Source organism: Lissotriton helveticus, chromosome 1_1 (assembly GCF_964261635.1).
Source record: "Lissotriton helveticus chromosome 1_1, aLisHel1.1, whole genome shotgun sequence".
Classification (NCBI taxonomy): domain Eukaryota; kingdom Metazoa; phylum Chordata; class Amphibia; order Caudata; family Salamandridae; genus Lissotriton; species Lissotriton helveticus.
Genome location: NC_136057.1, coordinates 124,446,550 through 124,471,017, shown reverse-complemented (window position 1 = coordinate 124,471,017; position 24,468 = coordinate 124,446,550). Strand labels below are relative to the sequence as shown.

Below are 24,468 nucleotides of genomic sequence, written 5' to 3'. Positions count from 1 at the left end.
GTGACCTAGGTAGCTCAATTCCTTACTAGCAAATTTTTTTTCTTCTGTTTATTAAAATCTAATATTCCCCAATGCTCAACTTCATAGGAAATATCAATTATGGTAATGCTTACCGAATTTTCATTAATAAAAAATGTAAGAATTACAAAAACGTAATAAGTCCGTTAAATTATAGGTTTAGGTTTGATGAGGTCATACTGATACATTTTGAAGCTTAACAGATCAGCTCTGAAAAGGGAGTCCTCTCTGGCAGGGCAGAGCGGACCTGCATGAAATCTCACCATATCACATAAGGGCAGCACTGAGTGGGGTTTGGATGTGTAGCAGGGTAAATCCTGATGTCCTCGGGGACAGTCTGATATTGAGCAGGGTAGATCCTCTCCAGCTCTCGAGATAATTTAGTTCTTTCGAGTCATTAGCTGGACTGAATAATTTTTCTTTAAAGCTTAAACAACGTGTGGTGAGACAGGAAGGAGTATTTTGACCTAAGTGGCCTGTGATAATGTGTTGTCTTTTCTATTTTCTTCCCCTTCACAGACACCTGAGGACTTGAACATCAGAATTTCAGAATGGAGAAAAGGCAGGTTCCAAGACAAAAAGGAGAAGTGCAGTGTTCACCTGAAGCCGCAAAATCCACACTCCCATCTTCTCCTATCCATAATGTGCCTTCTTCAAGATCCCAAACTGATGCTCAGAGGGACTGTGAAATGGAACCGCTATCGGGGAACCTGCCTAACATGATCCTTTTATCTATGTTGGAGCAGTTGGAAGCCAAACTGGACAACTTGCAGAATACCCTAGAGGACGTGCCGTCAAGAGTCGCTGGGCTCATGGAGCAAATCTGGATAGCAAAGGGTCTAGATCACCTTGAAAAAGTGTCTTTGGAGAGGGTTAGTCCGGTGGTGGTGAGAGATTGTCCTCTCAGCAGGTCCCCTCCGATCAATCTTTCAGTCAGGGCCAAGGAGGTGAACCCATGCCTTCAATCTACATCTCCACCTGGCCATGATCCACAGCCGAATCAGTGTCTTCACCCTACGTCTCCTCATGGGCATGAACCAAAGCAGAGCCAGTGGCCCCAACCTCTGTCTCCTCGTGGGCATGAACCAAAGCAGAGCCAGTGCCCCCAACCTCTGTCTCCTCATGGGCATGAACCAAAGCAGAGCCAGTGCCCTCTACCTCTGTGTTCTAATGGGCATGAACCAAAGCAGAGCCAGTGCCCCCAACCTCTGTCTCCGGCTGGCCCTGGACCACGGCAGGACGGTACTGTCTCCAGGTGCCCTCCTCCAGATATTCAAGTCATCCCAGGTGAGCCAAGCCTTCGTCTTCCACCAGTGTTTGATGATGGGCAGGAACCACAGCAGGACCAGTGCATACAACTAGTTTTCCCAGTTCAACAGTTGAAGAAAGAACCATTGTATGCAGATAGTTGGGGCGCACAACAGAACGTCTGCCTGCAGCCACTGCTTCATGAGGGACTTGAGCCACATCAAAACTACTGCAGCCAAACAGTGCTCCCAGATGGGGAGGGAACAAGTGAACTCCTAAAGCAAGAGTTGTTGTGGTTTGATGGTGAGGGTCAACAGCACAACATCTGCAGACAACCAGCATTTCAAGAAGACCAGAGTCTGCAGCACAACACATGCCTGCAGGTTCTTTCTGATGCACATGAATTGCATCAGAACTGCAAGACCGAACCAATGCACCTTGAGACACTCAGTCCAGATCGCGGCTATAAGCTAGAACCACCGAGTCCTGAGGACTACAATCAGAACTACAAGCAAGAACCACTGCACCCTGAGAACCGAGATGAGAACTCTGACCTACAACTGACATGTGCTGATGCGCAGGGCCCATCTGGAGCCTCATCATTCCTGCCACAGAATGCTACTGATACTGATGGAGCTATCGCTAGAGACCCACTGGATCGAGGAAATACAGACGCAGATGGATTGCTGCTCAAAGCCATCCCAGGTATTTGGTTCGTATTAAATTAACATCCAGAATGGCGAGTAACTTGTACAGTTCTGAGGGAATGTAACATAAAATATCTCCAAAGTGGATGTTTCCATATTTTTTGTAAGACCTGCAGGGGGCCAAATCTGAGTTGTGTGGACTGGTATCTTTGTGGGGGCCTTGAGTGCACCAGAAGCGGTCATGTACCTGGTATCTCCTTTATTTTCGCAAAGGAGTTTCTCCTTCCCGTTCAGTGATAGGCTAAGAATTGGGACTCTGCACATGAAAAATGACCTGAATTCTGGTCTGTGCATGAGACACCGCATTCCAGGCTCAGGAACTCTGAGGAATTATGTAGCAGAATCTGTGATTTCAATGCAAGCACCGCGATACTCGCCAATCCCCTAAGTGTGAGGTGAAAGTGAGGTGTTATTCACCGAGAGTAACATTGCCCTTTTTTGTTGCTAGTGCAAACTAAAGCACTTTAGAGATGGGACTGGGTCTTTGTGATGTTCGAGTGTTCAGAATATAAGAGGATTTCTGGGTCAGTCAGGGTCTGACGCTTAGAAGGGGAGGAAGGCAGTGTGAAGAGGACAAGTTATCTGTAAGTCAGGTCTCTAGTGGTGGAATGGGTAGGGTAAGACCTGCGGCACCCCTAAGCCTTCGATAAGAAGTGGTCGTTTTTCTGGGGCAACATCACTTACAACGCAACTTTTACCACGCAGTGCCTTCACATCGCAACTGTTACATCGCAAACCATTACAACGCATTGCGCTGGGGGGCGCTCTAGGATAGGGAATAGGTTAATTTACTATCCAATAACCTTCCCTAGTGTCCACGGGGACTGGAGTTGGAATAGTAAATTAAACTATTCACTATCCAGCGCCCAAAAGCACTATGCGTTGTAATGGTATGCGTTGTAAAAACCGCGTTGTAAAAGCATGCGATGTAAAAGCATGCGTTGTAATGTTGTACATCCGTTTTTCTGACGTGTGTAGGTACATGTACATAGAACTGGGGGGCCTGCAGGTCAGAGAGGGCTGGCTGTATTATAACATACTACATCATGTAGAACAACGTACAAGGTCAAGGGAGGTTCAAGATTATGTGTGGTCTGTAGGGTTAGGTGCTCAGTACTAGGTGGTCTGAATATCAAGCTGGGTTAGTTGTATTACAGTATACAGGATTGGGTGATATATTTTCTCCTGTTTATTTTATCTAATATGGCCCCCATTATAAGGCCTCCGTTGTGTCTCCATAATGTCTCCTGTTACATTTCCCTCAATTTTTTCTCCCTCTAAGTCAGCAATATCAGCAATTACAGAAACTCTGCTGGAGGGTGGGTGAAGTAAATGGTGATTGCTCTGAGATATGTGGAATTACTGTGGAGATTTGGCATCTGATTCCCCCAGTAATTCCAGTGTACTATGATCACATAAGGACCAAATCATGCACATTTCTGCCTCTCTGCACAAAATGGTGTAATGCAGTGTGTTGCAATAAGCTGCAAGCATAGCCCTTGCAGTATCTTCCACTTTGATACCGGCATGAAAAATCCTGATTGACCAATCTTTTCATCCTCTGTGCTTGGCCATTACTCTGTGGGTGATGACGACTAGCACATTTATCTTGAAACCGGTTCCATCTAAATACTGCTTTATTTCCCTCAAGATAAATTGTTCACCATTATCCGATACCAATTCACACAGAAAACCCTCACTTCCATGTACAAATCATACTTTCAACCAATTTGACATGTACTCCACAAGCACAATGGTAAATTTCTGATGCACAGGAAGCATCTGAAACAGACCTAAAAAATCATTACATTCATTGCCCTGCACTCTGTCAGGAAAACCCACTTCTGTCATAAGCAGAACTCTGTATATCATCCTTTTATCATTTTGCAAACAACTGGTAACTCTCTCTAATGGGTTTTTCCACATCCCTCTCCATGTCAGGCCACCAGTATTGCATTGTCAGTCATTTGCTGCTAGATATCACACCTAAATGTCCTTCACGGCTCACCTCTGACAGAATAAACTTGGCTATCGGTCTTCAGTTCACACAACAAATCGTTTTTCTTTTGGCCATTCTTTCCTCATGAAATGAATCACTTTCAATAAAATAGAATCTTCATCCAATGTCTTTCTCTACTTTTATTTGTTATTTGTTTCTTTATTTCGGCCGACGGCCATAAAAGACACACATATATACATACATTAGCTCATATATTAAAATTGAATACGTGCATCAAATCATTTAAGACAAAAATTTCAGTAATACGTTGCAAAATTAATTTTCACCAGTTAAATCAAAAACATCATTTCATTCAGCGGGGAAGTACAATTTTTAGCAGCAAGGTTCACTGTTTAAAATCAGTCCATCTTCAAAGCACCTGTCCCAATTTCTTTCGGACAATAAAAACTGAGTGAAGAAACCTACTGATACTAAATACAATGAACTGTGCAGTATTTGTTTTTAGAATCCTGTATGCTGTAGAACATGATCTAGTTCCTAAAAGAACACACATAGGTTTGAGCCATCTTTTTCGAGCTTTCAGGTATGCATTACATATAAACAACATATGGACCTCATTCTCCTTGCATAAATCTAAACACATAGGGCATCTCTCATTTGTACTATTAGGACAATCCAGTTTTTTATTTGTCCAACGCTCAATGTTAGAATTCAGCATGAGGTTCCCATACCTGAACTTCAGGAAGAGAGTCTTGGCAAGAGGAGGCTCTATTTCGTCCAGGAAGGATTCAAAACATGGTTCGCTTTTGAAGGTTAAAAATTTTTTAGTTAAGGTGCCAATTCTACTGTCATGAACATGTCTGTCGTTCATAAAGCACCAATATGCTCTTTTTACTGTATTTTTAGCAAAAGCTGGTAAATTCTCTGGGTTTTCCCAGAACGAACTCAGACCCAGATTATCAAACCATTTTTTAACATGCCCGAACCACCGAAGGGAATTGAAAGAGTCTAAATTCAATACTTCTTGAAGACCATTTCTGTAATCTACCAGTTCCGGAGTGGACCAAATCCTTATCCAGAACATTAGTGGTCTTATGATAGTTAGGTGGTCGGTTCGTTTGAAGTTCAAATCGAGATGGAGAGGTATTAGTGGTGTGCTGGTTGGGACCTTTACAATTGTTCTCATGAATTTATTATCAAGGCCTTGAAAACTCTCCCTGGCCCAGGGTCCCCATATCTCAGCCCCATATAAGGCTGCAGATTGAATTTTAAATTTAAAAAGTTCAAGTACGGGAGTTATACTTTTACTTGTACTAGCATTCAATCTACAGATTATAGGTTTTGCATTATGGGCGTATGACACCTTACTTTTTTCGATTTGAGCCTTCCATGTTAACTTAGAATCGAGTACTACCCCCAGATAAGTAAAATTCTCCACAGTACCTAAAGTTTCCCCATTCAGGGTCAGGTTCCCTCTATCCGGTCTAATAGGATTTAAAGCCATACATTTTGTTTTATCAACATTTATTTCTAGCCCTTTGGTCACACAGTAGCTGCTGAAGGAGTTTAAGAGTGCCTGGAGGCCCTTCTTGGTTTGGGATATTAAGATGGTATCATCCGCGAAGAGCAACGCGGGCACTCTCTCTCCATTCAGCTGTGGTGAGTCATTACTGCAAGCATTAAGGTAATCAGGCACATCATTGACAAAAATAGAGAACAGGGTGGGGGCCAAGACGCATCCCTGTCGAACACCACGCTTAATCGGGATATCTCGCGTCAGTTCACCTTTCGGACCCCACCTGATGTTTGCGTGATTTCTAGCGTGCAATTCAATAATGTGGACCAAGAGACTTTCTGGCAGACCGGCTGTGTTTAACGATCTCCATAGCAGATTGCGAGGAACAAGGTCGAATGCCGCCCTCAGATCGATAAAGGCTACATACAGATGACCTTTCCGAATGTGAACATACTTCCAAAACAGACAACAAAATCTAAAGACCTGGTCTATCGTACTGGTCTTAGACCTAAAACCTGCCTGAAATTTGGAAAGTATAGCCGACTCCTCCAGCCAGTCATTTATCCTAAATAGTAGATGCTTGGCATAAAGTTTTTGCAGAATGTCCATTAAACTAATAGGTCTGTAATTAGAGGGAACAGATCTTTTTCCCTTTTTAAAAATCGGGACAACTTCTGCTGCGCGCCAACTATCAGGAAAATTACAGCTTATGGACAAAGCATTAAACAAACGATTAATATAGGGTGCCCAAACTTCAGGTACATGTTTATAGAGGTCACCCGATATTTTATCTGGGCCGGGAGCTTTGTTATTTTTTAGTTCATTAATTGCCCTATATGTTTCTTCCAGAGTAAAATCAAGACATACAGGTAGTGAAAGTGAACATGGGAGCTCCTCTTCCTTACCATTATCATATGGTTTGTACAAATTGGAAAAGTGCGTCACCCATGTCATTTCATCAATGAACGAGTCCCTCACAGGTCTACCAGCATGCCCCCCCTTTGCAACCAACCTCCAAAAGCCAACATTATCGTTATGTTTTGCAGCAGACAGCATGTCAGCCCAAATTGACTCTTCCCATGTTTTCTGCGATACCCTTTGGACTCGCTTCTACTCCTCCCTGGCGAGTCTAACATCATCTTGGGTTTTACTTCTGATCGCATTTAGGAGCTTTCTCTTAGCCATTTTACAAGCATGATCATACCAAAGTTTTCCAAAGTTTTCCGTGGCATCCCACGCGTACATTTTGCCGATTCTTCCTCGGCAATTTGGACATGTAGACTCTTAATTCATTAAAAAAGACCTTGTGTAGCTCAACAAAGTGGTCACAGTTATCAGTAGACAAAGGTTGTCCTACAAGGGGTGTAAAGGTCCTGGCAAACAATGAATAAACTGCAGCCAGGGTCTTACCCTCACTTAAAAGATGTGGCCATTTTCATAAAGATGTGGCCATTTTAGCTTCTCTACTTTTACACACACACACACACACACACACACACACATACACACATACACTCACACACACACTCAAACTCACAATCACTCACTCACTCACTCACACACACACTCACACTCACACTCACACTCACACTCTCTACCCGGCCAACAAATACTTGCTGCAATACATTCCACATCTTCGCAGTCATTCTCTTTGTTCTCATGTTCAACATCTTCCTGCCCTCAGGGCAGTTGAGGCAAGCAATCAGTATTTTTGTTCCTCTCTCCTGCAGTGTGTTCAACCTCAAAATTATGTTTCAAAAGTTTCAAACTTAACCTCACCAACCTGGCAGTAGCCTGCTGGTGTTCACATTATTACCATTCAAAAAAGGTTGATTATCAGTTCATATTCTGAACTTGGTCCCACATAAGGATGACTTAGCCAGGTCATTTATAGATTTATTCCTGATCTAATGAGTGAATTTTCGGTTGAGATCAGTTTTTGTCTGTCTCTGGATTAATCTCTTAGAAATTTTCCTACTTCCGTCCCACAGCAGGGAAAGGTCATCTATATCCCGATCTAAATCAGCGCATGGTTTGTCATGTTTTCATTTTGTGATGTCCAGACCACCTGTTATGTGCCCGGGTTAGGCCCATGTATCGAAGTGGCTCATTTTATATATTGTCCAATGTTTTACAGGATCATTTCTGCTGTGACCTTTTGCACATATTTGCATGCATGTTTTCACAAAGACAAGGGAACCCAAAAGGTATGCCATAGGGACCTTGGGCAGTATCAATTTACAAAAAACAGTGGTCCCTACATGTGGACAAGATAACATACAAAAAGCAATAATCATACACCTGATAAGTAGTATGTCTTTTGTCCAGCCGATAACAGATGGGCACAGCCGTGACCCACAACAATCAAATAATATAGCATTATCATATTGCATATGGGGTTTTGTAGTCTAAAAAAACCCATATGCAATATGATTATTTGATGCAATGGTATGGTTATGTTTAAGAGATTGAGTCTGTAGCACTGACCACAAGTATACAGACAGATTTTCGCTTTGCCCTTTTGGCCATTTCTTTGTTGTTTTATCTTGATTGTTGTGGGTCACGGCTGTGCCCACTTGTTATCTTTTTTGGTTCTTAAAATTCACTTTATCAACCAGAACATTTAACATAAATTTCGTTGTCCGGCTGGACAAAAGACATACTACTTATCAGGTGTATGATTATTGCTTTTTGTATGTTGTCTTGTCCACATGTAGGGACCACTGTTTTTTGTAAACATATTTGCATGCATGACAATGTTGGATTTGTTTCTCTGAAACTACTTTGTTTACACATCTAGCTTCGCACAACATTGTCACGATGCCTTGAACACTAAGTACAAGGCCTCTTGACGCACTTTGGACAAATGTCATCTCTATCGTCATCCACAGGGTGACAGGGCTATCTACATATCTATAACATTGTCTAACCTGTACGTACATCACAAGATGCTTTCTATTATAAATAATGAGCATCCCAATAGATTAGTGGAGGAGGCACTACAGCTGACACCCAGGGTCCGTGCGGGCTGAGACTTCACTATGCAGCGGTTTGGCATCTCCGTGGGGGGTGTTCAGTTTGTAACCAATTCGTGGCCTGCATTCTCTCCTGTCATGTCCCTTAGTGGGGATTCTTGGCTTCACACCCACACACACTCTAGGTACACGCAGAGTAGGGAGTGCATAGTAGGAGTACGCCGTGGCTAGGGCGACTGCCTCCGGAATCTGGGGATCATGGTTCGATCCCCGGCACCAGCGGCAGATTAGCCCAGCACCATGTGATTCTGGGCAATAGCTTGCTTAATCTTCCCGACGGCCCCCAGCGCCTAGAGACCCTTACGGGTGATTGTGCGCTTTACAAATGTGGATTATATTATATTGCTGCCTTGCTTATATGCCTGCATATATACACTGTTTTAGCACCATGGTAGAACTATATCTACTATTTACGTGCTTGTAATCACTTTCAGCTGCTTCGGTCTACTGATTATTGCAGCTTGTGTATTCTATACAAGAATAACGTTGGTTCAATAAATATATTGAAAACGTCCCACTCTGTATTCTCTGTATATTTCTCTGAGAGCAAGTAAGCTTGAGTGACTGAGCGAAAGGTTCAGTTCTTTTTCCACGATCCCTGAGGGGTCAGGGTTGTCACATTCAGTGGTTGCCAGAAACCATTCGCTTCCTGGTAAGGAAGCGAATGGTGCCTCCCCGTGCCTAAAAAATGAAAGTAACTGGTGCTATGTAAAGCGCTCTGATAACTGATTCGGTTCGGTTCGGTTCGGTTCAGTTCAAGTTCGCGCTATATAAAACTCTCTAAAAAAAAAAAAAAAAAAAAAAAAAAAGGTTAGGGAGTCTTATGGTGGCACTTTGAGCTAGCTGGTCTCTAGTCCAACTCATCCTGCGGAGGTGCCCAGCGAAGGCACCTCATCCAAAGTTTATATTCACCAACAAACGCGCAGGATTAGTGGGAACTACACAACGGACCTGTTCCTTCCACCAGACCACAAATACATTTGCAGAGCTGGGAGAGCAGGTGCCCATTGCTGTCCCTGAGATTTGTCTGTAATATCTATCTTTAAATATGAAAATATTATTATTTTGGCAAAAGTCATGGTCTCAAGCATCCATGTATAGTCATATGGAGATATTGGTCTATTGCAAAAAGCATTTTTGTAGGCTCTTAGACCTTGCGTGTGTTGTACACATAATTAGCAAGATCACATCCTAGGTAATTGTCAAATATGATTGTCTCCTGTGTTTATCTTTCGTGGAAAATTCTCTCTATCTATACAATATGATGGGAGGCTCTCCACAAGAATCAGCAATAAATGGTTTTAGTTTATTGCTATGTTTTCCAGTAAACTATTGTTGGTGGGCACTATATGCCCCCCTTGTGCTTGCATACATTTGTTAGAAGGTAAAAGCATGGTACAGTAGAGGGTAGTGTTTTACACAAATGAAAATGTTGCCATTCCCATTTCACAACAATCCATATTTAATAATTATTGAAAAGCCTTTTGTTCATAATTGCAAACAATCATTAAAACCACATTCTTGCCCCTTATCGTATGACATTGATACTTATGTTGCCATTACATAATGTGTTAATGGCCTCCCTTTGTCCATTACTCAAGTTGGATCTGATTCTTCCCTTCTTGCCTTGACTGGTGAACAATTTATTTGAACAGGTCTTTGGCGACCAAGTCACTAAAGACATCCAGATTATCATGAGGCAAGGAGGAGTTATATGTAGCTTGCTTTTTGATGCGAGTTAGGCTTCCCTGATCTATCTGTGCCTCCTTTCCCAGCAATGCTTCTCGCTCTTTCGTTGCACATATATTTCCATTATCCAGACCAGCCAATGTCATGAAGTATCAGCGTCTCTTGAACACAAGTCATGTTTTCTGTATTGGGCTTCCCTATTCTCAAGTTCATTGGCTTCGGTCTGATTTTATGTTGATATCTTAGAAACGGAAATATGTCAATTCTACATGAACTGTAATCTAAGTTCCTACTGGGGCAGAAATATAAGTCAAGGTTGTGCATATTTAGTTCATCCTTTGTCAGTTAATGTTGTGATGAGTTAATAATGGAGAATTAATTCATATCTCGCCTTGCTCTATCACCTTTCTCTTCCTATGGGGTGAGTTATCTTTTTGTCTTCCATTTGCTCTTTCCTGTCTTTCTCTTCCTTTGTTTGTGCCTCTTGCTTTTGTTTTTCCTTTTTTATGATATTCCATTGTCCGTCCTTGTCTCAATAACCCGTACTCAGCGAAAAAAGTGGCAAGTAGGTTTTTTTTCCTAGGTAGTTGCTAGCAGAGTCGTCTAAGTCACCTTCTAAGCTTGATTCCTCTGTCAGAAGTTCATGTCGTCTTTGTGTCAATGGAATTTTGACTGCTCTCCTTACTTATTCGTATCATCTTACAAAGTTTAAGGCTCTTCCAGGACAGTAGTAAAATTTCGTCTTTTGTAGCTATTACCTCTTTCTTATCACTTGTTCGTCATTCTCGTTGTACTTAAGTTCAGCGCTTATTTTCAAGTGCAACACATGTGAGGTTTGTGGTAAATATTTTACCTTGATCGGAATTTCTATACAATATCAATAAGGTTAAGTATGAAGAGCAGAGTCCGTGGTGGTTCGAATTCAGGGTCTTTATTCAGTAACTCGAGTTAAGGGAGAGCTCCGTCACCTGAGGAGGATCGGAAGAATCTCTAACTTTATTATCTGAAAACACAGTATTTATAACAAGAAAAGAGGAAGGAACTTCCCTTCAATGCATGCCCGGATCGTGTGTTACAATAAAACAGAAGTCATGTAGGCCCGGATCATATGTGGCAATGAATCAGAAGTCATGACCATAAAAGGAGGCAACGTTGTCAAAAAAAGGGCACGTGGTAGAAGAAATAAGGCTGAGTCATGATTCAGAATGAGGAAGCACAAGAGAGACAAAGGTGTGAAGAAATAACGCTAGGCTGTGTCCTTAGATAAGAGAAAGAGAGACGTGACAGGATGTCTGTTTGTCGTGTTTCAGTATTCGGGGGCTCTTCTTCTCGGAATTGGTCGTCGTGGGTTAACAGAACGGGGGCTATTTCTCGGAATCGGTCTGATTATAGGGAAATGGTTACAGATGGGGGGGTCTTGTTCTCGGCGTTGGCTTGACCACAGAAATGTACGGTTTAAGTGAGGAAACTGGTTCGTGGAATTGCCCTGAGCATGAAGATGTAATGTTGCCTTTGGGGGAAGGCGAGTGCGTGTGCAACTTCGTGAGGTGCATGATCAGCGCGTGATTAGTTCGTGTTCGTGTTTTAGCAAGATGGGCTCGGGGACGTGACTGAAGAGGGTGTATGATGGGACATAATCTACTATAAAATAATCTTTTTCCACATTCTCTCCTTGTCCCATAATATACCCTTCTAAAATTTTTGTCTTTTCTAATCCACTTCTATACTCATTAGGCCGTTTACTTGTTCCTGCAACATAATTCTTTCCTTTTCTTTTCTTCTGGACTGGGTTTTGGGAATACAGATAGTGGCACAGGAACTACAGAGTGCTGGGCCGCACTGAATACAGAGGCAGCAGGTGAAAAGAATGGCTAGAGCGAGACCTATGACTGTAAGCGCCTTCCATCCCCATGTGGACAGGAGGCCCCAGAGCCAACCTGTCAGGGACCAGGCACCAGTGTCTGCATCTAGTTTTCTAGAGAGTATATGAAGGCGTGAAATAGCAGAATACACTGAGGGTGCATTGTCTGGGATAAATACACAACAGCTGGACCCGATCAGTTCACATACACCACCACGGTTAGCCAGTATGATATCTAAGACCATACGGTTCTGTAACGTCATGAGTCTGTCGGCAGCCATCACAGCGGTGATGTTACTTATTGCACCAGCTGTTACGTTTATGGCTCCCTGGACTACACGAGTCAGTTGTCTTATGTGGCAGCTATTGATCATAGGCCCCCAGAATGGGATGAATCCTTTAAAGAAGTCACCGGCCTCTTGGTCTGCTGTATCGTCAGCATCTATGGCCCCCCTTCGCCGTCTATTACTTACGGTCGGAGGGTCACTGAGATGATAATCTGCTGGAGCGGTGTAGGTAGGGGGAAGGAGAAATGCAATGTAGCATTTTCCGGACCAGCCTTGAGGTAGCCAAGTGCGTGCGTGAGGTCCACAGATAAAGTATGTGTTGGGGGCAGTGGTCATCGTTGGGAAATTTGGATCAGGTAGGGTGTACGTCTTGTTACATTCACTATCTCCCATTTTCTGACCCTTGCCCTTTCCTCTTACGCAGAATAGGCCCTTATGGGACACAACCCATCCTCCCTGGTCTGTCTGTCTCTTCTGGACTGAGAATGTTTCCCTAAAGGAGGTAGAGTCATGGAAGAGAGAGTAACTGGTGTTTTCGCTATTGTCTGCTCGCCCCCATGTAGTGGTAAGTGTTATCATTCTTTCTACAGCTCGTGCTGTCTTTGTCTTTATTTCATTCCAGGCACTGGTGTTCTTGGTCTGGGTCTCGGGAATGTTTCTGACAGAAGCGGAGAATATCATAGAGGATGCATAGGTAGAACCAGCATAGCCGAAAGGGAGAGGAATAAAAGGCATTCCTCCATGAACAGAGTGTGGCATTAGGCCGCAGATCCAACAATTGGTCTTGTTGATTACCAATTGATGCTGATGGAGAGTGGTGATGAACGTGTTATTGAAGTATTCACTTCGTCTGCTCTTGAGGTGTGGAGGAAGATCTATGTATGAGTGCATAGCAATGTTGTTCAACGGTGTGGGAGAAGATGGTGGGAAAGCTAGATGAAGGAACCAACCTAGACAAGACATGATGCAGAAAATGAGAATCGAGGTAGAAAGGAGAATAGAGATCTTGGTTGGAAATAAGTTCGCACAAAGAGTCTTTATCTTCATAGTTTCAGCTGCTTAGTCTTTGAGAAAGGAGGAGAAAAAAAATGCACCAGTGACCGGACTCTTCCCAGCAACCGCTTCACCAAGCGTCCGTCTTGGGCTTAAATAGCCACTGGCAAGCCGGTTTCAGATGCAAAATCTCAAGTCTGTTTGGGATAGGATCGCAGCCGCGATTTGTACTCTTCTTGGGGTAAAAGTTCTGGAAGGGGTAAAACAAAGTCTGTCGTTTCAGTGTTTTTAGAGTCTGGTTTTTCAATGTCTCTAGTCTCTGGATCAGTAACGGTGTCCGAAGGAGTTGGTCCATAGAAGGGCTTGCAATGGGAGATGTGGAGCCAGCCTTTTCGTCCTTCGACCTTGATAGCGGTCCTCGTCGTCAGCAGTACCAGCTTCGGGGATGTCCACCTTTTCTCCAGAGGGCTGGTTCGATCAAAATTTCTGACAAGCACCCATTGACCAGGCTGAAGGGGATGCTCGTCGGGCGTTGTCTTGTCTGGAAAGGCTGCAGCCACCTGTGAACGACAATAACATAGTGCAGACATCAAGGAAGCCAAGTAATCCGTCAATACATTTGCGTCAATGTCAATTAACTTTTTAGGAGACGGGACACCCCAGACATTCGGAGGCCTCCCAAAGGTGACCTCGTAGGGCGATAGACCCGTCCGGGAATGTGCCACCATTCTCATATAGAAGAGGGCAACTGGAAGAGCTGTCACCCAATCTATGTGTTTGTCAGCACAAATTTTTGCCAATTTTGTTTTTAATGTCTGGTTGTGTCGCTCAACTAGGCCTGCTGCTTGGGGATGCCTAACACAGTGGAACTTCCAGGTGTATCCTAGCAGTAAGGAGACAGCTTCCATCAATTTAGAGGAAAATGGTTGTCCATTATCAGAGTATATGGCTCTTGGCAACCCATATCGAGGGAAAAATTCCCTCACCAATTGTTTAGCTGTCATTTGGGCACCATAGTCTGGGACAGGGTATGCTTCAGTCCATCGGGTTAAGGTACAGACTACTACGAGGACATATTTATATCCTCTGCATCTCTCCATCTGTATGTAGTCCATCTGTAAGACTTCGAAGGGGTGATCAGGAGGATGGAACCCTCCTTGTTCAACTGAGATACTTTTCCCTGGGTTGAACTGACAGCAAATCATACAGGTTCGTACTTTTTGTTTGGCTGCTGCACGTAGATGCTTGTTGTGCCATATCAAATTGAGACTGTCTAACATTCCTTTTTCTCCTAGATGTACGGGACCATGGGCAGTTTCTATCATTACGGGAACCATAAGGTCAGGGAGAAACCATTTGGACCTGTCTTTGGTTACCCAACCTTGATCTGTACGTGAACCTCCCTCCTCCTCCCATTTTCTCTTTTCTGTCTCTGTGGCTTGGTTTTGGATGTCCACTACATCCTTGGTGGGGTCTACGACTGCACAAATAGTTCTAATGGTGGTTTCGGTGTTTAGTGTTCCCTGCTGAGCAGCGTGTTTAGCTGTAGCGTCTGCTAGAGCATTACCTCTAGTGATAAAGTCTGTGACCTTGGTGTGTGCTTTACATTTCAGTATGGCTACTTCTGTGGGTCTGTGTATTGATTCTAGTAGCTGGAGGATAAGATCTCCATGTTGGATTTTTGTTCCATGAGAGGTTAGAAAACCTCTTTCTCTCCAAAGTATGCCAAAATTATGGACCACCCCGAATGCATATTGTGAATCGGTGTAGATATTGACTCGTTTTCCTTTGGACCATTCACATGCTTGAGTAAGAGCTATTAGTTCTGCTGCTTGTGCTGAATGCACGGATATTCTGGCTGCTAAAAGGACTGAGTTCTCGGTAGTGACAGCATAGGCCGCCGAAAGTTCGCCTGATTGGAGGCGCATACAGGAACCGTCTACAAACAGTGTGTGTTCTGGTGTACTTAGAGGGACATCCGTAAGATCAGACCGGGGTTTCGTGACAAGTTCGACTACCTCTAGGCAATCATGGATCTGATTGTCGACTGGGACAGTAGGCAGTAGTGTTGCTGGGTTGAGGATATTGCATCTTTTGATGATGATGTGGGGTTGGAACAGAGTGACTTCGTAGCTTGTAAGGCGAGCTATGGTCAGGTGTTGTGTTTGTGTCCTATTCAGGAGCAATTCTACTGCATGGGGAACTTGTACTTCAAGAGTGTCCTAATACTATAGAGTCACTTTGTCGTATTGCTAGGGCTGTAGCTGCAACCGACTTCAGACATGCAGGCAAAACTTGTGCAACAGGGTCAAGAGTGCTAGAAAAATAAGCACAGGGACGATGTTTGTTGGCTTGTGTTTGTGTGAGGACTGACAAGGCTGCACCTTCCCGTTCTGTGACAAAGAGGACAAAAGGTTTGGCATAATCGGGTGTAGCTAGGACAGGTGCAGAGCATAATGCTTGTTTGAGGGTGTCAAAAGCAAAGGTATGATCAGGTGTCCATGGTAATGGGGAAGAGGTTGTGGTTGTTAGCTGTATCAGGGGTTTGGCCAAGTATGCGAACTGGGGAATCCATTGTCTACAGTAGGATGTGAGGTCAATAAAGGCACGGACTTCCTTTTGTGTCTTGGGTACAGGAATGTTAAAAATGAGTTGAATTCTTTCAGGTGTGAGTGCCCTACCCTCCTTTGACAGCAGGTGTCCTAGGTAGGCCACCTGCTGTAAACATAGTTGTAATTTTGAGGGTGACACCTTGTGGCCATGCTGTGCAAGGAACATTAGGACAATTCGTGATGCTTGTTCACATTCCGGTTCGGAGCGTGCAGTGATCAGTAGGTCATCGACATATTGTAATAATGTCGTATTGGTGGGCAGGACAATATCATCTAGCTGCCTTTTAAGTGCCTGACTGTAGATACTGGGGCTTTCTGTATATCCTTGGGGAGCTCGTGTGAAGCAGAAGCTACGACCTTGTAAGGAGAATCCGAATAGGTACTGACTGTCTTGGTGGATCGGTACACTGAAGAAAGCATTCTTCAGGTTGATTACAGTAAAATGTGTAGCCTCAGGGTCTATGGCTGTTAACAGAGTACTGATGTCTGAAACTACGGGGTATTGTGGTACTACACATTTGTTGAGTTCGCGTAAATCAACTACAAGTCTGTAGACTGGTGGCGCACCATCATCAGTTTTCTTTCGGACTGGCAGAACTGGTGAGTTACATGTGTTGGAAGGTACTTCTCTAACTACTCCTTTTTGCACTAGGTCATCGATAATCTGGATATGGGCTTGTTCTGCATCTGGAGGTAGTTTGTATTGTCGGACACGAGGCAGGACAACGCCTTCCTTCAATGTCACTAGGTGTGGTGTAATATCCATGAACCCTACATCAGTTGGATCAGTAGCCCATAACATGACAGGAATGTCTCTTAGTCTGACATCTAGTTTTCGTGTGGTGAAATGGCCTTTGAAATCTCGGAGGAATAGTCTGACTCCTTCCGGAGAACAACATATTATAGCACCTAGTTCTTTTAGTGTCTGAATACCTGGTAGATTCTCGGGACAGGATTTTGTGAGCACTAAGTCGGTAGAAGTTTTAAGAGGACCAACTTGTAGTGATATTGGTTCAGAAACTTTGTTGATGACAGGGGTACCTGAAAAACCCAAGGAAATACTATTTGAGCCAGAGAGGGGTACCTTGGGAACCTCGTTGTGCTGCACTGTCGTCCTACTAGCCCCGGTGTCGATCAGAAATGTTGCTTCCTTACCTAGGAGTTTAGCATGTACATAGGGACCCTCTTGGTCAACCGGGACCGGTATTAGTGGACAATTATCGTGTTCCTCCCAGCTGTTTCATGAGATCGTGGGGAATTCACGATAGGATGACACTGGGTATTGGTAGAGTTGGGTGGTAGGTTTAGCATCAGTTGGAGGAGCAGAAGAACGAGGGGGATAGTTACAAGGTTGTGTCTTCCCAGTGGCAATATTATGTTGTAATACTGGACAGTCACGTACGAAATGTCCTGGCTTTTTACAGTAATTACAAGTAACTTTTTCTTGTGATACTTGGGGTTGTTTAGGGGTCTGTTGGATCGTATTAGTTTGTGTTACTAATACCTTCATTTTAGTATCCTTTGTTCTTTTCTTCTCTTGTTCTTGTTCATCTCTGATTCTATTCTGATGATATTGGAGCATTTTAAGTGCTTGTGAAGGAGAGCTTGCTTGCCAAGTACTTTCTACCTTCAGTACTCTATTTCTAATCGTTGGTAAGGCATTCTCTACAAACTTGGAGACAAATAATCGACTTATAGGCGTCTCCACCTGAGGAGAGACCGCTGTTGATGAGAACATTTTTTTAACCTTGTATAATAGTCCCCTATGTCTTCATCTGGTTTCTGTTTGCATGCAGAGATAGCATCCCAATTTTCTTTCTTAGTGGTCAGCAACTGGGATAGTATTTTAGGGAGACAGCGAGGGAGTTCTTGAACTAGGGGTCCTAAACCTTGTCCAGGATTGCGAGTAATGTCTTCTGTCTCTAATTCCGCCCATGCTATCTTTTTCCCTTCAATCTCCCAGTCCTTTCCCTTCAACTTGTCGTATGTTCCTGGTGGTAATAAGACCTTAAGTAGAATATTGAGATCTTTGTAAGTAAAGGAACCCATTTGGAGGATATCCTTGAGTTCCCTATGGAAACCTGAGGGATCCTTTTCATGAGAAGGGACCATTTTCTTCATTTCTAGTATCTCTAATTTTGTCAGAGGGGTGTAAACATACGTTTGTTGTAACTTCCCTGCGGAGTCTGCTACAGGATGTACTTCTCGGGGAGGGAATCGTCCTTGGTCATATTGATTAGCATTTATACTATAACTATCTGTAAAGCATTGAACATATCGTTGCTGTAGGTCAAGGAAAATATTTAGGAATTCTTGTCCCCTGGCCACCCACCTCCCTTCTAAACAGTCCCGTAAGAGAGAGTGTAACTTTTTCGGTGGGCAGCCAGCGTCTTCGTACATTGTAATGAGGTGTTGAACCATATAGATGCTTGCTATCCTTTCAGATGGCAGAGGGATTGATAAGAACATTTGGGCAACTATATCAGGGCCATATATATAGTATTGAGATACCCAATGTGTACTCGATTTGGCGAGTTCCTTTTCTTGTGTGGTGAGTGGAGGCTCGTCATCCATCCAATCATCTAGAGCTTCTTGTGTTCGTTGGAACAACTTATCTGTGGTGGCCGATAATTTTTAATTTTTAATTCTAAATTGTCCATTATTTTGAGAATGAGGGATACGGGAACGTACCGCCCCATGAAAAGAAGTTTCATCTTCCCTGCCTTCGTTTGTACTTTCATGTTCTGTTTCCTGGGCATGGGCATCTTTCTGATGATAATCGGAAACCTTGCTCGTGAAGAGTGGAATAAAAAGATCTATTTCCTTTATTTTGTTATAATTTCCCGCAACTACTGCTTGATCTAGTTGTAATAAATCATCAGGAACTCTTTTTCCTACACTAGCTATCATTCTGATAAAACAAGTGATCATGAATCGTGAGAGGCATTTTTTATGTGCTATGGGTCTATTTTTGATAGCTTCCTGTAAGGCTTCTAAATTCTCTCCTGTTCGGAGAGCCTCGTAAATTTTATTCAAGCAATTCGTAACATTCGGCATCTCTTGTAAACCTTCTATAGTCTCTCGTAGGCGAAGAGAGATACTTGCTTGTGGCCCTTCTCCTGGGGTTGGGTCGTAATCGCATTCTAACATGGGTGGAATGTCGCTTGGGGTGACAGGGGTGGGTTCAGTTTGGGTGACTGTTCGTCTGGTTATTATCTGATTGGTATAAGCAGGAGGAGGTTCCATTAAGTAAGTGGTGATAAAATCATCGGGTACGGAAAGGACTTTAGGGCGCGGAGGTGCTATAGGGGCACTAGGATCCGAGCTAACCTCAGACTCTATTTTTGGTGAGAGGACAGGATATATACCCGTCCCAGAGGCCGAGGCCTCTCTTTTCTTTTGTTCGAAACAAATATCATAATTCTGGTCCTGTAACTTCTTCATCTTACTTTCTTCTGACATTCTTTTTGCTTTCTCAACTTTCCCTTGTTCTTTCTGTTCCCTTCGATGTGCTTCTTTTCGCCATATTTCTACGCTCTCTAACATCGAGGGTCTTGCTTTCTTTTCCCAACACCTTTTTTCAACCGCTAGTATGCAATTTAAATCCCACGTACCACTCTTTGGCCATCTGATCGCAATGTCCAAATCCTTGGTATAGTTTTCCCAAAGATCCAGATACAAGATGGCACCAATCCCATACTTGGTGTACAAAAAATAACCTGGAGTATCCTTCGGGGGGACTGGTACAGATTGTTCCAGTAACCCCTTCCGGGTACCCAGTTTACATAGTTTAGAGAACAGAGGCATTGTATCAAACACAAACAAAGACTTACACTTGAAAAACTCGATATACTCTGAGTATCAGAGTACAGACATACCGTTTTCTAGAAACCTAGAATCCGTCTTTACCGTGCTCTGAAAGATCAGAACCCGTCTTTACCGTGCTCTGAATAATTCAGAACCCGTCTTTACCGTGCTCTGAATAATTCAGAACCCGTCTTGATACACTCCCAGCAGTACTCACCGAGGTGCAGAGAACTCGAAGATCTTGAAGATCTGGATACTTGATTTACGCAGCGCTCGTGGACAGGGACTGGTCGGGTTTCGGACGACCTCGGACTCGGCAATCTTCACAGGTTTCGGGCTCTGGGTCGAGACTTCCGCTGTCGTCCTCACCGCCTCGTATGGATGGCTAGGCCGTGGCTCGGTCCCTCTTTGACACGAAGGAGTTCATGCAGGAACACCCTGCAGTGTGCACTTGGAAGTCCGTCGACTTCTTGAAGAGACCGGTCTAGGTCCGCATCACCGGCGTGTGGGGAGAAAGGGAAGTACCTGTTCGGGCGCCAAATTAGCTGTGGTAAATATTTTAGTAATTTACCTTGATCGGAATTTCTATACAATATCAATAAGGTTAAGTATGAAGAGCAGAGTCCGTGGTGGTTCAAATTCAGGGTCTTTATTCAGTAACTCGAGTTAAGGGAGAGCTCCGTCACCTGAGGAGGATCGGAAGAATCTCTAACTTTATTATCTGAACACACAGTATTTATAACAAGAAAAGAGGAAGGAACTTCCCTTCAATGCATGCCCGGATCGTGTGTTACAATAAAACAGAAGTCATGTAGGCCCGGATCATATGTGGCAATGAATCAGAAGTCATGACCATAAAAGGAGGCAACGTTGTCAAAAAAAGGGCACGTGGTAGAAGAAATAAGGCTGAGTCATGATTCAGAATGAGGAAGCACAAGAGAGACAAAGGTGTGAAGAAATAACGCTAGGCTGGTTCCTTAGATAAGAGAAAGAGAGACGTGACAGGATGTCTGTTTGTCGTGTTTCAGTATTCGGGGGCTCTTCTTCTCGGAATTGGTCGTCGTGGGTTAACAGAACGGGGGCTATTTCTCGGAATCGGTCTGATTATAGGGAAATGGTTACAGATGGGGGGGGGTCTTGTTCTCGGCGTTGGCTTGACCACAGAAATGTACGGTTTAAGTGAGGAAACTGGTTCGTGGAATTGCCCTGAGCATGAAGATGTAATGTTGCCTTTGGGGGAAGGCGAGTGCGTGTGCAACTTCGTGAGGTGCATGATCAGCATGTGATTAGTTCGTGTTCGTGTTTTAGCAAGATGGGCTCGGGGACGTGACTGAAGAGGGTGTATGATGGGACATAATCTACGATAAAATAATCTTTTTCCACAGGTTGGAGAACTCCATCAGACTGCAGACTTAGATCTGTAACAAAAAAAACAAGTTAGCAAGCCTTTTCCATCTGTGAACTCATGATCTGGAACAAAATCCCTGTATCCATCAGGACCGCCCGACATTGCTCCCGTTTAGGAAAGAGTTGAGGACTCCCTTCTTTAAAAATAATTTATGCTTATCTTTGGCCCTAGATTTAGGCTAGGTTTGCAGTATAGAAATAACATATACATACATACATAAAGAAGCCGGCCTAGCCTACACTAACGTTTGAATACTTTTGAAAAAACTCTTGTGAAAATGTTCATGGGAGAGTTGAGAATGGTTATCCCACCAGAGCACCCCTGGCATCCAGTTAAGATTTTAATGTTGTCTTATCAAGAGTAACAAGTCCACCTTTTAAGCCTCTACATCACTGCAAGCCTTAATGTGGATAGTTGTCTACCTAATAGTAGTCTCTTCCTCAAACAGTTAGCAAACTACATGGCCCATTACTAGATGAACAGTTCCTGCAAGTTTACGAAGACAAAGTTAAATATGCATCCAGTGTTAAACATGCACTCATGCCCTACATTATCAGAATTGAAAATGTATGAAAAATAGGACCGTTTTTTGCACCGGCACAATTTGGCATATGGTTTTCTACTCGTGTAGAGACTAGGGGTGGGCGTAATTTGTGTAATCGTGTTACGCAAAGCTCAGCGTAAAAATTTTCCGTGAGCACGCAGAATTCTGCAAACACGCGGAATTGCTTCTTCTGCCCCTTCACAATGCTTTTATCCTGTTCGCGAACGCTGTTTGCGTGCTCGGGGGGAAATATCTTGCGAACACACATTTTGAAAGCGTGAACAAGCAAAAAATTCTACAAAGCCGCGGATCACGGAGGTTTTGGCAATTCCACTTTCTCTGCGGGATGTGAAATTACCCAAATTCCACAAATTCCGCAAGTGGAACTGAATTTACCACCCAGGCCGAGCGGAGACACCACATAGAAATACCACAGGCTGAGTCCACATGTGATAAAGATGCAACCATGGCTTTTCTAACCAACATACCTCTAGTAGATAATTTGTAAAGCCGAAACATTTGGTTCTGTGCATCCTTTCATAAAATATTTCTCTGGTGACATCAACATATTCGGTCGTTGAGGTATGTGGGTCTGATGTTGTTGAGGGATTTGTAGGCGTGGGTGAGGAGTTTGAAGGTGATCCTCTTCTCGACGGGGAGCAAGTGGATGCTTCGTAGATGTTGGGTCATATGTTTGTGGCGTGGTGTCCCTAGAATGAGCCTGGCTGTGGCGTTCTGGACCTTACCGGTTATTTTAAGTTATGGCACAACCTGTGATGTGCCAAGCTTGCTGCAAATGGAAAATGTTACTCTCTTGCAAATACTGTCAGCTTGTCATGTTGCAGGCTCACATGCATCACCCACTTGCTGTATGGTTGGAAAGTATATAGGTTGCTCAGATTAAGCAGTTTATTTTTTTTATTTTACACATATAAGCAGTTGTACTCCGATGGAGAAAACAACACAATGATTTTAATTGGAGTCTGCGCACTGATGCATTATGCCTTTCTGGTATGGGATTACGAGTCATTCTCCAGAACTCAATCTTAAATTAATTATTTTTAGTAGTCAGAACCCAACCCATGAGAGGTCACCATATGTGAACTGTAGTACTAAAAGCAGCAAATGATTGTTTACAGGTAGAAACATTTTCCTTCCTTCCTAGATATTACTGTCCACCTTTCTCATATTATAACCGTGCATTTCTTTCAATAAATATTTCCCATGTATAATTCTCAGTGTTCATTTTATTCTGCAACACAGCAGTCGCAGACAGAAAGTATGAATGGGAAAGAAAAACGTAAAGCTTCTGGAGGAAGGATGAATTTTGCTTATAAAATGAATGAAGGAAAACACCAAGGAATACAGAGGAGGGAGAATTTTAACAATCAAACACTACTTACATGGCAGAAAAGAATAGGCACCAGTCTAAGAGCTTATGCCTGTGCTGAGTGTAAGAAAACATTTACTGGAAAGACGCATTTTTTACTGCACGAACAAACGCACGCAGATCGGTATCCCTACACTGAGCATGAAATGAGGTTTGCTGATAAGGCAACACATGAAAAAACTCACAAAGGAGAGCGCCCCTTTCACTGCAATATCTGTGAGAAAAGTTTTACTCAGAAGGGAAATCTTCTACAACATCAAAGCGTACACACAGGAGAGAAGCCTTATCACTGCACTGTGTGTTCTAAACCCTTTTCTCAGAAGGCGACCCTTGTACGGCATCAAAGAACTCACACAGGAGAGAGGCCTTATCACTGCACTGTGTGTTCCAAACCCTTTTCTCGGAAGGCACACCTTGTACTGCATCGAAGAACACACACCGGAGAGAGGCCTTATCACTGCACTGTGTGTTCCAAGAGGTTTTCTCGAAAGGCGACCCTTGTACAACATCAAAGCGTACACACAGGAGAGAGGCCTTATCACTGCACTGTGTGTTCCAAGGGCTTTACTCTTAAGGCAGCCCTTGTACGCCATCAAAGCATACACACAGGAGAGGGGCCTTATCACTGCACTGTGTGTTCCAAGAGGTTTTCTCGGAAGGCGACCCTTGTACGACATCAAACCGTACACAGGCCAGAGGCTTTATCACTGCACTGTGTGTAGCAAGAGCTTTGTTAAGACAAGCCTTGTACGCCATCAAAGAGCACACAGGTGACGGCCATGACGCCGCACGGGATATGGAAACTGCTGTAAACAAAAGGTGGTGCTCAGCAACCTCAAGTAACACATACAAGATGGAATCCTTCTCGAAGCACTGCCAAAAAACCTTCATTTAAAAAAAGAAATCTGATCTTTTACATCATCTAAGAATCTACAGCTAAAGTTAGACCCCTTATGACATCTAACAATCCTTCCGGGCTGAGATCCTCCCTTTCCTCTGAATGTCAAAAGAGCTTTGAGTTAAAGGACAAACTCTAACATTTGCAGCGTCTCCAAACAGAATGTAGGTTCTTCAACGTCACTAACGTCACTTCACCAAGCAACAACCTTCACAGAGGCTGATTCACTGCGAATTAAACCTGTCAGACTCTCATGAAATATGTGCAGTATTGAGGACATGTTACCAAGTGTGGATCATAAACTATCCTGATATACATAACTTCTGGGATTCAACAAAAAAATATTGAAAGACCTGAGCACATAGGAAAAAGAAACTAGGAGAAGAAATAGGAATCAAAAACCACTTGAGGACAAAAAATATAAACTCCTTTCATCACTAAAGCAGGAACTTCTACTCCCTATCAGTATCTTCAGACCGGCTATGTAAATATTCT

The 24,468-nt window shown here is 43.4% G+C and overlaps 1 protein-coding gene across 1 annotated transcript; it reads left to right on the top strand.

The window, feature by feature from the left end:
• The first annotated feature begins 541 nt into the window (after positions 1-541).
• LOC144759757 (uncharacterized) lies at positions 542-23,797 on the top strand. Its single transcript, XM_078646500.1, has 3 exons — positions 542-1,716; positions 1,807-1,971; positions 22,944-23,797. Exons 1-3 carry the CDS (start codon positions 570-572, stop codon positions 23,795-23,797), a joined length of 2,166 nt encoding a protein of 721 aa, XP_078502626.1. The 5' UTR covers positions 542-569.
• The last annotated feature ends 671 nt before the right edge of the window (positions 23,798-24,468 follow it).

What these genes read in the sequence shown, in the direction of transcription:
- LOC144759757 (XM_078646500.1), top strand. Translation starts at nt 570, where the DNA reads ATGGAGAAAAGGCAGGTTCCAAGACAAAAAGGAGAAGTGCAGTGTTCA. An exon ending in AATGCACCTTGAGACACTCA is followed by an intron (nt 1,717 to 1,806) that starts GTCCAGATCGCG and finishes CTGAGAACCGAG; the next exon opens with ATGAGAACTCTGACCTACAA. An exon ending in GCTGCTCAAAGCCATCCCAG is followed by an intron (nt 1,972 to 22,943) that starts GTATTTGGTTCG and finishes TTTATTCTGCAA; the next exon opens with CACAGCAGTCGCAGACAGAA.